Source organism: Megalobrama amblycephala, linkage group LG1 (genome assembly GCF_018812025.1).
Source record: "Megalobrama amblycephala isolate DHTTF-2021 linkage group LG1, ASM1881202v1, whole genome shotgun sequence".
Classification (NCBI taxonomy): Eukaryota; Metazoa; Chordata; class Actinopteri; order Cypriniformes; family Xenocyprididae; genus Megalobrama; species Megalobrama amblycephala.
Genome location: NC_063044.1, coordinates 59,708,479 through 59,721,454, shown reverse-complemented (window position 1 = coordinate 59,721,454; position 12,976 = coordinate 59,708,479). Strand labels below are relative to the sequence as shown.

Below are 12,976 nucleotides of genomic sequence, written 5' to 3'. Positions count from 1 at the left end.
TACACTTTACCACGTGTTACTACTGTAAAACTATACATGATTTAAGAATAATAATCTTTAAGAATATTTTCTTATTGATGACAGACAGTAGCGGTTAATGTAAATTATCACAATTTTATTGTAGCAACAACTTACTATAGTATTTTGGCACATTTCTTTGAGAGTGGGTCTCAGGTTAGGCTATATATCTTAAATACTTCATGTTAAAAGACTTTATCCAATACCTGTTTAATATGACATCTGAACTACAGACTAAAAGCAACTATAATGAAATTGGTAGGTTGATTTTCTCAAAGCATAATTATAAAGTCACACTATCAACACTGATGTTCATTTGAACATCTCAAAAATGAACTAATTTTAGCTCTATCAAAAGGTGTGAGATTGGGGCAGGGCCACCTCTTTATCTGAGATAGCCGATTGAAAGCGTTTATTAAATTACAGTTTTAAAGAATATAGTGCCGTGTGTTTAGTATCAGCTTCTCTTTCAGTACCAAAAATTAAAATTTCAGACAAGAAGATTCTACTGCCATTTTATTATTCACAAGGCTTTTTCTCTTTTCTTCCAACAAATAAACAAAGGAACAGACTCCGTCCACATATGCAGGAACAGAATATTGTCCATTCTTGATCAATTACAGATGTTCATCTACATTCAGAACAATGTAGCAGACAGAAAACCACTGGACATGTGTGATTTTGTGTGTGTTTATACCAATAGCGTCCAGCATCTGTTGGCACAGAGCAAAAGTTGATGAGAGCTTCAGTGTCTCAGCCGGCCACCTTAAACATTAATTACACCATAATAAAGGTAAAAATAAATCCTCCCTTTTGGGATGAGTTACAAAGAACCAAGTTTCAATAGACCTTCCTCTACTAATGGTGAAAAAAAAAAAAATTCACCATTACAACTAGTCACATTTCTCATCCATGTGATTCTGAGATGATCCAGTCCAGTGAGGGTCAGATAAGAGTGTCCAGAAAACAAAAAAGGTAAATTATTCACTCATTTCCTCCGTCGACTGTCTGGAGATCTGCTTCTCGACTTCCTGGTTGCACTGTGGATGGAAATCAATATTAGTAATGGCAGCGGTTTAAAATTATAATCCATGCTGAAATGCATAGATCTGTTCAGAACTGACCGTCGAGAGGGTGGAGAACGAGCAGGTCTTCGTTGCCTCGCTGGAGGGGAGTAACTGAGGGACCTAGAGTCTCTCAGGGAGTCTGCTGGCACTCTTTTAGGGCGTGGTGGACTGCATAGTTAAAAATGAAGTGTGTTTTAGAGTAAAGCAGCAAAATGGGATGCAAATGTTGCATTTTAATTTATGTCTCTAATGTGACTTATTTCAGTGTGAAAAGGGATATTGAATTGGGGGACAATTTTATTTTCAATTTTCTAAAGGTAACGCTATGCAGATACAGAGATGGGTTCAGCATTTACTGTGAACAGAGACGCTCTGAGACACTAAAAACACTGTTTCATGAGCTCGCATTTAATTGAGCACAGTACTGAGCTCTTTAATTAAATGGCAGCCTTTTGATAATTGCATTAAGCCATATCATGATTTTGGTTTTATTTCAATTAATCGTGCAGCCCTTCTATAACAGTAGCTTAAAAACATCGCCCAAACAGATTGTGGGATCATTCACATGAACAGAGAAAGATTCCCAGTTGACTTGATGCAGTGGAAAATCCATTATTCCTTTAGTAGAGGAGGAATAAATCAATAATTAATGAAACAAGCAAAATATTTTACCTTTTCTTCTCTTCTTGCTCACTTTCTGATGAGGACGAGGATGATGACGACGAAGAAGCTTTGCTTTTCGCCGTCTTGCCAGCATCTCTATTTGTTTTTGCTTTAGCACCCCTGAAAAACAAACATTAAAATGAAGAAATCCATCTATTAAAATGAACTACATCAATGATGAAATGACTTGGCACTTACCCTTTTCCTTTCTCCGTTTCAGTGTCTGAGCTGTCTGAAGAGGATGATGATGAGGATGAAGATGAGGATGAGGACGAGGATGATGAGGAAGATGATGAAGAACTTGAGCTGCTTCTCTGCTTCTTCTGCTGTTGGCCAGAGCTCTCCTTCTCTGGTTTCCCGTTCACTGCAGTTTTTCCTCTCGTTGACGGCTCGAGTTGCCTCTCATGGACAGCTGATGGGGACGGGCCTCGGTCACCTGGTGGATCCCTACTTTGTGATGGGTTGGTCGTTGGTGATCTAGAACGGGCTGGAAGTTCACGGGAGTGAGAGCGATTAGGCAATTGGTTAGAAGGGAGACGAGTCTCTCGAGGAGGGGAGGGAGACGGATGTTTGGAGTTCCTTTCTGGTTGCTTATTTCTTGTCTGTTCATCAGTTTCCCTTGATCTCTTTTTATCTGCATCTGTTGACTTTACCCCCTTCATCTGTCTTTGAGGAGAGGGTGAGGGTGAAGACGACGAACTGGAGGAAGAGGATGATGACGATGAGCGGCGTGGAGGAGTGGGATCTTTGGGGGGTGCCCTCCTTCTTTGTTCTTGCTCTCGTTCTCTTTCTTTCTCCTGTTCACGCTGCCTCTCTCGTTCTCGATTCCTCCGCTCCTGCTCTCGCTCCCTTTCTCTTTCTCTTGACAGCGAACGACTATTTCTGCGTCGACGTACTGGAGAGGGTGAACGACGAAACCTAGGTGTAGAGAGAGCATAGTACATGTTCAGTCCTGTGAAATGCTAGGTGTTGCGAGAGAGAAAATTTTTCTAAGAACCACACTTACAAGATATTTTTGTTGTTATAAAACAATTTAAAACTTTGCTAGTTACAGTGTATAGTTCTCAAATTAAAGGGACACCTGACTAAACCACTGGCCACAGTTTAATTAACAGTGTAGCTAATAAATTCCTAATGGATTCAGCCAAATAATAATAACAACAACAAATATATTTTATATATGGTCGATAAGTTGTTTTTTTTTTTTTAAAGGAATTAATACTTTGTGACAGTAAGAACATATATGTTTCAAAATATTTTTTTTTCCAAGTAAATGCTGTTCTTTTGAACTTTCTATTAAACAAAGACTCCTGAAAAAAATGTATCACATGTAGCACAACTGTTTTCAACATAAGAGAAAAATACTTCTTGAGCAGCAAATCATCATATTGTAATGATTTCTGAAGGATCATGTGACACAGAAGACTGGAGAAATGATGCTAAAAATTCAGCTTTGGATCACCGCAGTAAATAATATCCCTCTATCAAAACAATTGCGTAGCAGAACATACCTGAGTGCCAGAATTACACTGAAATGCTTGAGCTGAGTCATTAACTTGCTCTCAATAGTGTATTCATATGATTCTATATATCTGAATCAGTTTCTGAGATTTGTAAGAAAGGATGTTGTACATTCCTAAAGATATTTTTTTACCTTACAGAGCTTTGTAGAAGTACCGTTCTGAAATCCAAAAGTGAAATAAAAGTAATGCACTAGCTAAATGGCCATGTTTTCCTAATTAATACATTTATAGACTCTCAATCAAGATATTGGCATTATTACTTTTAAGTGAATAAATAAAAGGTACATTTCTAATATGAAAATTATTTGTTGTTCAGATATTCCTCTAATCTATTCCTCTAAGTATTAACTACATGCAAAGTGACCACATTTGGTTTTCCACCATTGAAAATGGGTATAATTCAACAATTTGCAAATGGATCCACATTGAGATCCCCATATCTCTGGGTCTTAACCATAGAGGTCCTTAAAAATTAATATACCAATAGAAACAATTGTTAAGAACCAGAATCTAACACAAATTTAAGATATCTTAAATGCTTTGCGAATTACAGGCATGCATACTTTATGGGGGGGGGGTGTGCTTTTTGCTTTTGCTTTTTTCACTTTTTTTGAACAGTTATCCTGGCATATAATGCAAGGATTGCTCAATTCAACAGAATTTTTCTACTTCTCTCTGTGGAAAGAAAATAATGACACTGCCATCTTAAAGTCATTTTCCTGCTCCTGTAATCTGGCTCCAAATCTCAGGTGAAAATGGCCATTTTGAACTTTTGAACAAAATAGTGGATACTCTGTAAACATGAATCCATTTTATTTAGCCCATGTCCTCTGGTTGAGTTGACACAGAATAACCAATAATACTTCACAATCGCACAAATTACTGTATCAACTAATGCAGTCTTGGTGAGCATAGTACATGTTCAGTCTTGTGAAATGCAGTCTTGTGTGTGTGCATGTGCATGTGTGTACAGGTTTATATTACATTGTAGGGACCAAATGGGATAGTAAAACGTAAAATCACCTACATTGTGGGGACCAGCCAGCAGTCCCCATGGGGGAAATGGATTAACAAACATACTAAATGATGTTTTTTTGAAAATGTAAAAATGCCGAAAGTTTTCTGTGATGGGTAGGTTTAGGGGTAGGTTTGGGTTAGGGTTAGTGTAGGGGGATAGAATGTACAGTTTGTACAATATAAAAACCATTGTGTCTATGGAGAGTCCCTACAAAGATAGTGAACCAGATGTGTGTGTGTATTGAGTTTAGCTTTTCCAACAAAACATGATTATATCTGACTAACCTGTAGGGAGGACTTTGTCTTCGGGGACTCCTGGATCTACTGTTCCTCATTCTCCTCTCCCTGGAACGCTCTCGTTCTCTGTCTCCTGGCCTTGCTCTAAATCGGTCCCTCTCTCGTTCTCTGAGACGTTCTCGGCTGCGGTCCCGTCGGAAAGGGGATGAGTTTCGTGGAGGTGACTGTCTTCTCACTCCTCGTCTCGGACTGGGGGAACGTGAGCGTTGTGGGTCCTGGTACTGTCGTGGTGGGGTGCGTTTCGGTGAAGGCCGAGATACCGTCTGTTTCACCTGTGGCACGTCATTCCTTCCTTTTCCTCTCGGAGACATAGGTGACACTTCTTTCTTTCGGTCACTCTGTCGATCTCTTCCTCTGGCAGGTGAGGGTCGTGACGCCTCTCGTTCCAGCTCTGACGGGGTATATCGCTCGCCTCCCCGATCTCTGCTCTGAGATTTGGTTTCTTCTGAAGGTGTGTACCTATCCCGGCCTCTCTGAGGGGGTGAAGGAGGCGGGCTGGAACTCTCGGTGGGAGTGTACCTTTCTTTTCCTCTGTCTTTGGTTCCTGTGGAAGGAGGCGAAGAGTTTCCAGGTCTCCGGTCTCCCTCCACGTCTCGTTGTCTCTTATCATCACTGTCCCTTTTTCTCTGGGGCTCAGGAGGTGAGCTCTGTCTTTGCGTGGAAGGGTACGCCTTCTTGCCTTCATCACTCTCTCCATCCCTTCCTCGGTTCTCCTTCTCTCGGCGTGCAATAGCCTGAGCTATGACAGCGTTAGGAACCAACTTACTGGCTGTGCTGCTGTCTTTTGAACTTTTCTTTTTCTTTTTTTCATCATCTGAGGATGATGATGATGATGAGGAGGAGGAGGATGAGGATGAGGATGACGATGAGGAGCTGTCACTATCACTCTCGCTGCTGCTGCTACTACTGCTGCTGCTGCTGCTACTACTACTAGCAGATTTGGCTTTCTTCCCAGGCTTTTCCTTTTGAGTCTGTTTCTCCTTCTTTTGGTCTTGAGGACTGCTCTCCTGCCTCTTGTCCTCTTCAACTTTCCTGTCTTTCTTGCCCACCTCTTGCTCAGGCTCACTTCCTCTGGCACCTCGTCTTTCCTCTGGCTGACAGCTAAAGGACTTTCTGTCTGATAGGGACACCTCCTGGCTTCTGGTACGGTTTCTCTCCTTTTCTCTGTCACCCTCTCTGGCTTTTCTCAAAGCCTCTTCCTTCATCTCCTCCTCTCGTCTTCTGTCTTTGTCTCTCTGTTCTTCTCGCTCCTTCTCAAGTTCACGATCTCGTTCTTTTTTCCCTCCATTGGCATAAGGTGAACGTTTAGCAGGAGACATGGAGTCACGGTTTCGGTCCTTCCCTTTATCACTCTCCTTTCTACTAGACAGAATTGTTCCTCTATCACTATTCCTTTGTCTGTCTCTCATTCTGTCCCCTTGGCTCTCCATTTCCCTGTCCCTCAGGGCAGCTTCTCTCTCTCCACTGTGTCCTCCTCTCGCTCTGTCTTTACGTGGAGGAGACGGGGATGAGGATGAGTCATGCCTTCTTTGACTTTTGTTCTTTCTGCCATCGTCCCCTTGGTTCTTGTTTTTCTGCTGCTTAGGAGTCGGAGAGCGAGATGAAGAGCCAGGCCTTTTCCACTGAGGGGGTTTCTGTCTCTCTTCACTCCGTTGTCTTCGGTCTCGCTGCTGCTTACGTGGAGGAGATGGTGAAGAAGAGTTGTGTCTTCTTGTCTGAGGGGGTTTCTCCCTCTCTTCACTCCGTGGTCGCCTGTCCCGCCTCTGCTTTGGTGAAGGAGATGGCGATGAAGAGTTGTGTTGTTTTCTCTGAGGTTTTTCTTGCACTTGTTCTCTCTCACGTTCTCGGCCTTTGTCTCTTCTGTTGTGCTCAGGCGTTCTTGAACGTCTTGGTGACCTCTAAAAGTGGGGAAGACAGAATTAGGACAATGCAAACCAAATATTTTTAAAATCAACTAGTTAGAGGGTTGCCTGAACAACTGCTTGACTAATCTGGCTCAAGGAAGGCATGAAAAATTAGGTCAGGCATCAAGCATTTGCATGACGTGCCTAGATGCATTTTTACACGTGGGACTATTATTAACTTGACAAACTATTTTACAACAATTCTTGTTGCGAAGTGCAAAAAAAACACCAAAAGACACCACCAAACAAATACAATGTGCTTATGCTTCTATGACTTCCAAAAGAACACATTACCTCTCTGATTTCCATCCTCTTTGGACTTTCATCAATACGGCCACGGCGCCTCCTGTCAGGGGATCTTCCTTTCCTCCCCTCATCTGGACGAGAATCTGATTTATTCTGCTGCTTCCCTCTTTGAGGGGATTGACTGAAAACAAAAAGTATGCACATAAATTTACATGAACTTGAATTTTCACTAATCAAGAATATTTTGATAAACTAGACAATCTCAAATGCTGAGCATGCATTCATACATTTTCCATTTAATTTAAAACTATTTTAAATAAATCTATTTAATGGGGGAAAAGGATGGAAAAGGTATTACAAATGCTATAAGAAAAAAATAAAGACAACTCAATGTGAAGAGTTAATCCTCCTTAATACATAACATAAAATGCCCAAAAAAAAAGGGCAGGTAAATGGCCTTATTTTGTGTCCCGTTACCTGCGAGCTGGGCTGGAGGACGCACTCTGGTGTTTTCGGCTCTTATTGGGAGGAGGAGTCTCATTGTCGCTCCTTTTTCTCTTTCTTTTGGATGTTTCTCTTTCATCTGATGAACTGTTATAAGATAAATTATAAAAATTAAATGTATTTTAAGAACGAGTCATCGATTCAAAGGCAACTTAAAATGATGAGGAGGAAAAAACCTACCTCTCAGTGTCACTCTTCACTGACTCCTCCCTAAAAGCAAAGATTTTTTTGTTATTTGAGCCATTTTAAAGTATTCTACCGTGTCTACACCGGATGCGACAAAGCGACCATAGAAAACCCATTTGCTCTTCATGTTCAGAATTAGCATGAGCGCTTGGAGTACATCAAAAATAAAATGTGCATCAGTTTACTGTCAGGAATTTGTTGTGTAAAGTTGTACCATATGCAGTGTAGACAGCATCACTGATTATAACGGGTTCTATTTGCTTGTCGCGGTGCCTGCATCTGGTGTAGACATGGTGTTAGGGGAGAGTGGGGGCAAGATGTGTCAGTGGGTAAGCTGTCATCACCTTTATTTATTAAACTGTGAAGATTTGTCATTGAACACATAAATACATCTTAATTGCTAATCAATGTAAAACAATGGTCACGTAAAAGCACGTTTTGCTTGCGACTGTCTACTTGACCGGTAAAATAAATGCTCTCAACGGAAATGTCTACAAATATTTATTAAAAGTGTCTGTGAATTACAAACTAATAATATCATTAAAATTATGTGTCAAACACGACAAAGCTTTTTTTCTCAAAATGGTAGCTGTGTGGTAAAGTGTGTTAGCCACTGACACAATTTAACTCAAAGCATCTCAGTTAATAGTGATAATGATAATACATATTTTTTTATTACAACATGCAGATATTCTGAATATTAAACCTTCTCCTGGCTGGTTTATAAATAATGTGTGCAGTAAAGTAATACTTGAGAACTGTTTAGGAAATATAATTTCCATTTACATTCATACGTTTAATCTGAAATGGTTCATTTATTTCCTCAGTTAAATACATTTAATAAAATATACTTAGGTGCATTCATTTTACCCAATTTCTTCTTGCCTAGAGGGCAACATATGAATAATTATTGTTATGTAAGTGAACCAAATTAAAGGCATTAAATGAAACCTTTTCTTTTTCTTCCTCTTGTCCTTTTTCTTTTCTCGCCGAGGGGAAGGTGAGGGGCTCTCAGAGCTATGTGACAAGAGTGAAAATTGATTCATTAATATATTACTCTCTTTAAACTCATGCCAAGTGTTTCAAAATCCTCCTCCATTCTCCAGTTTACCTTTCTCTGCCTTTGTTTTTCTTTTTCTTCTTCTTCCGGCTCTTTTTTCGCTCAGGAGATGAATCGGAACCATCAGACTCGATAATCCTGAAAGAATATAATGAGTAACAGACAGAACAGTAAGTACTCAGATAAAGTAGCTTTGACTTCTGAAAGCTTCAGTACTTCATAGTACATCAAGTTCTTTTATCTCAAAAGATAATGTAAGAAGTGATTCCTCATGATAAGAGCTCTTTAATCTCCCCTCCATCTACTCACAGGTACTTCTGCTGCTGTTTCTCTCTTTCCAGCCTCTCCTGCTCCCTCTTCTCCTTCTCTCGCTCCTTCCGGTCAGGATGAAAGGATGAGCCGTCAACGTAGTCAGAGCTGATACCGAACGCTTCTCTCAGACGGTCATTTTTTTGCTGGTTAGCAGCTGCCAGAGCATGAGTTTCAGTCACACTGTTAAAAAGAGCCAAATATGGATGAAAAACTATTAGCAGTAGACAAAAAAAGGCCATCATAAAAGTCTCAATGTCCGTTTGAATGGTCTGAAGTAATACTCACGCTGGCTTTTCTGTAGGAGGAGCAGCAGGTTCTTCTCTTTCTTGCAGCATCAAACGAAAGGTGTTGACTTTCTCTTCAATCTCCTCTGCTGAGTACCTGCGACACAGGACGGACTGGTCAGAGGTCATTCTTAAGATCTCTTTGCTGTTCTCGGTTTTAATATATCTTAAAATGCAATTTATTTCGGTGATGTCAAAGCTCATTTTTCAGCCTTCAGTGTCACACGATCCTTCAAAAATCATTCTAATATGCTAATTTGGCGTTTTTCATACTGAAACTTTCACTGCTTAAACTTTCTTGGAGCTGAGTGATAAGGTACAAAACTTTTCAAAAAAGTGCATTTGCTGTGAATGACATGTAGTTTGATTTAGATTTGATAGTGAAAGCTCACAAGCCACTGAGAGGAAATACGTAGGCTACATTTTCTATGTGCAGACCATTAATACACTAATCTGAAGTGAATTCTTCATACGATTTCACCTATCTTACCCCTGCTCCTCCATCATGTCCTGCAGCTCGGCACATTTCACCTCCAGCTGCCTCTTCCTCTGGTGCTCTAGGATTTCAGCATTAGGTTGTCTGTTCAGCTGGCTCTCCAGTCTCTCTCGGTCTTTCTCATCCCGATCTCCTCCGCGCTCATCCCTGTTCCTCTTCACGCGTACGCTGGAGAGGTTCCGCTGAACGTAGCCGTTCGTGCCACTGCCTCGCGGCGTGGTCAACCCAATACCGTTATACATCTTTGCTCTGAGAGGTCAGAAAGAAAATGAGAACTTTCTATATCACATTTTTATCTTTTAAATTGCCTTGGAAAAAAGCATTTGCTACATGAATAATGTGAATAAGTGCTGCTGAGAGACATTATGACGCCTTCTGCAGAAGCCATTACATGAATAATATATATTTTTTTTTTTTCACCTTGACATATTTTTACTTTATATATATATATATACACACACACACACACACACACTTTACAACTAAAGCATGCAAACAGTTAACCGAGAAAGAACTTAAGAAGATTTAGTTTCTATTTACAAACTCATCACAATGCAAAAAAACATACTAAGCAAAAATTATAAAAGGAACAAACTAAGAGGCTGACTTGATAATTTTAGCCTTTCAAAAAAGCAAGTGTTTAGTGAATTTATACATTTAACTCTTATAGACCTCAGAAGAACTGCAATGTTTGTATGAAGCAATTAAATGATACCACAACAGTAGCTGACACTGTGAAAGTTATCACAAAAAACATTTTAGTGGGGGGAAAAAAGTTGCATACTTTGCATATAAAACAGCTCACTAAAGTCAGCCAGCTGACAGCTGATTTATTAACAGTTTTGGAACAAATGTATCCATTTACAAAGTAAGTGTTTGACATCTAACACCTTTTATTTTTATGTATTCAGTCACAGGACATTTTGGACATGTATACATGAGATTTTTCTGGCAAAAATAATTTTCCTACAGTTCACACACAATGGACCCTATATGAATGGTACACAAATTATTCATTTTTTTCTGAGCTGCTTTGTCATTATTTGATATGAATATTACTACATTATTTAAATGGTTCAAATAGTGAAATTTCTTAACTCCTCACAACTGTATTCTCCCTGGTTGAAATTTGATTATTATTTTTTAAATACATTTGTGTGCTGAATTTTGTTTCAAGTTCACTAGTTAGTATAGCAAAAATGCCAGAATTTAAATTTTGCAACCCTAAATTTGCAAATTTCAAATTGTACCCCAAAGCAAATTTTGCCAAAACAAAAAGGTTTTTACAACTAATGGCTTTCTATATACGTGTACATACGGTATATCAGCGCTTGGCTCTCTGAGGGTTAATGCTGAGAGTCAGTAACCACATTAGTCCAGAAATAGACAGATTCAGCACTTTGTCTAAGACATGGCTGGGAAAAAGGCATCTGAATTACTCTCCAGCTCATGAAACCACACGAGTATGGAAAGTAAAGTAGTATGGTTCAGAATATAAGCAAGACAGCTCAAGTGTTATGTACAGGTGATTTACAGAGACTTGTGCTCTAAACAATAAATCAAAAATACGTTGAAACGTGCTCAAAGTTATGACACTTAATCACAATAAGCCCATCAAGATAGCATTAAAGTCATTTCAAACGCTTCAAACATCCCATATAGTGCCCAACATGCTGTCTAGGTAGGCTGCTCGCTGTATTTTAAAGTATAGACACTGTATCGCGCCCACATGAAGATGAAGAGGAGTCTTAAACTAGCAACAGGCCGAGGCCTTCTGTGCTGCTAACACTTCCTTCACTCCTCTGCCCGCTGATTCCCCTTCAATTTTCAGTGTCTATGATATACACACTAACGTTACATACCCCCAGTGTGTATCAGGATTTGGGTTGTTTTAGCGCGCTAGCCGTGTCTTTGAGCTAACAGTCTCAGTCTACAGGACAGCATGCTAACTGCTCATTAAGCTTCTGTTACGAGTGTGCTACGTACCTCTGTGGTCCCGCTCAGGGACAGAACCAAAGTGAAACCGTTACAGACCGAACACCGAACAAATGTGGCACTGCAAGCGGAAACCCAGCGACGCTATATCGGACAATCCTTTAAAATAAAAACGATGTGCGCAACGTTGTCCAGAATGAACAGGTAACGCTCATTTAGACGTCATCGTGACGACCTCGCGAGAAAGTACGGTGAGTCACTGTGAACTACATTTCCCACATTTTACATTTCCGGTTACTAAAAAAAGTCTCGTCTACTGCAAGGCTGCATTTGTTTGATAAAATGCTGTAAAATTTGGAGATATTATTACAAATGAAAATAACTTAATAAATTAAAATACAGGCTACAGTGGTGGTCAGAATTATTGGCACCCTTGGTAAATATGATCAAAGATTACTATAAAAATAAGTCTTTAATTCATAAAATTAGCAAAAATCTAACCTTTCATTGAAGGAAAAGAATTTAAAGTGGGGGAAAGTCACATTATGAAATAAATGTTTTTCTCCAAAACACGTTGGCCACAATTATTGGCCCCCTTTTATTCAATACTTTTTGCAATGTCCTTTTGCCAAGATAACAGCTCTGAGTCTTCTTCTATAATGCTTGATGAGTTTGGAGAACACCTGACAAGAGATCAGAGACCATTCCTTCATACAGAATCTCTCCAGATCCTTCAGATTCTCAGTGCTTCTTCTCTTCAGTTCACTCCACTCATTTTCTTTAGGGTTCAGGTCAGGTCACTGGGACGTCCGTGGCAGAAGCTTCATTTTGGGCTCAGTGACACATTTTTGTGTTGGTTTTGATGTTTGTTTTGGATCATTGTCCTGATGGACGATCCAACCATGGCCCATTGTTGGATTTCTAGCAGAAGCGGTCAGGTTTTGATTTTTTATCTGTGTTATTATTTGATAGAATCCATGATACCATGTATCTGAACAAGATGTTCAGGACCTCCAGCAGAAAAATAGGCTCACAACATTAAATATCCAGCAGTATATTTAACCGTGGGCATGGGGTACTTTTTATCCATGTGTGCACCAAACCCATCTGGTGGGTTTGCTGCCAACAAAGCACTTTTTTAGTTTCATCTGACCATAGAAGCCGGTCCCGTTTGAAGTTCCAGTCTTGTCTGACAACTGAATATGCTGGAGATTGTTTCTGGATGAGAGCAGAGGATTTTTCTTGAAACCCTCCCGACCCAACTTGTGGGGATGTAGGTGCTGTTTGATAAATTTTTTTAGGCTTTCTGAGACTCAAGACTCAACTAATCTCTGCAATTCTCCAGCTGTGATCCTTGGAGAGTCTTTGGCCACTCAAACCTTCCTCCTCAGAGCTTTAGCTATTTTCTTACAGCTATTTTCTATTTTGTGAAGCTAATAAATTTTTTGCTGCACAAAAGAACGA

At 39.9% G+C, this 12,976-nt stretch overlaps 1 protein-coding gene across 2 annotated transcripts; it reads right to left on the bottom strand.

The window, feature by feature from the left end:
* Positions 1–521: 521 nt before the first annotated feature.
* On the bottom strand, positions 522–11,763 carry srrm2 (serine/arginine repetitive matrix 2). 2 transcript variants are annotated; one of them, XM_048205698.1, is made up of 14 exons: positions 11,564–11,763; positions 9,572–9,826; positions 9,083–9,178; positions 8,795–8,977; positions 8,537–8,623; positions 8,377–8,442; positions 7,420–7,449; positions 7,213–7,326; positions 6,784–6,916; positions 4,574–6,483; positions 1,947–2,666; positions 1,758–1,868; positions 1,143–1,256; positions 522–1,058 (listed from the first exon to the last, which is right to left on the bottom strand). In XM_048205698.1, exons 2-14 carry the CDS (start codon positions 9,817–9,819, stop codon positions 1,007–1,009), a joined length of 3,864 nt encoding a protein of 1,287 aa, XP_048061655.1. In that variant the 5' UTR covers positions 9,820–9,826; positions 11,564–11,763; the 3' UTR covers positions 522–1,006. The 2 variants fall into 2 exon arrangements, with proteins under 2 accessions (XP_048061655.1, XP_048061664.1); XM_048205707.1 differs by having other exon boundaries at positions 1,143–1,253.
* Positions 11,764–12,976: the final 1,213 nt, after the last annotated feature.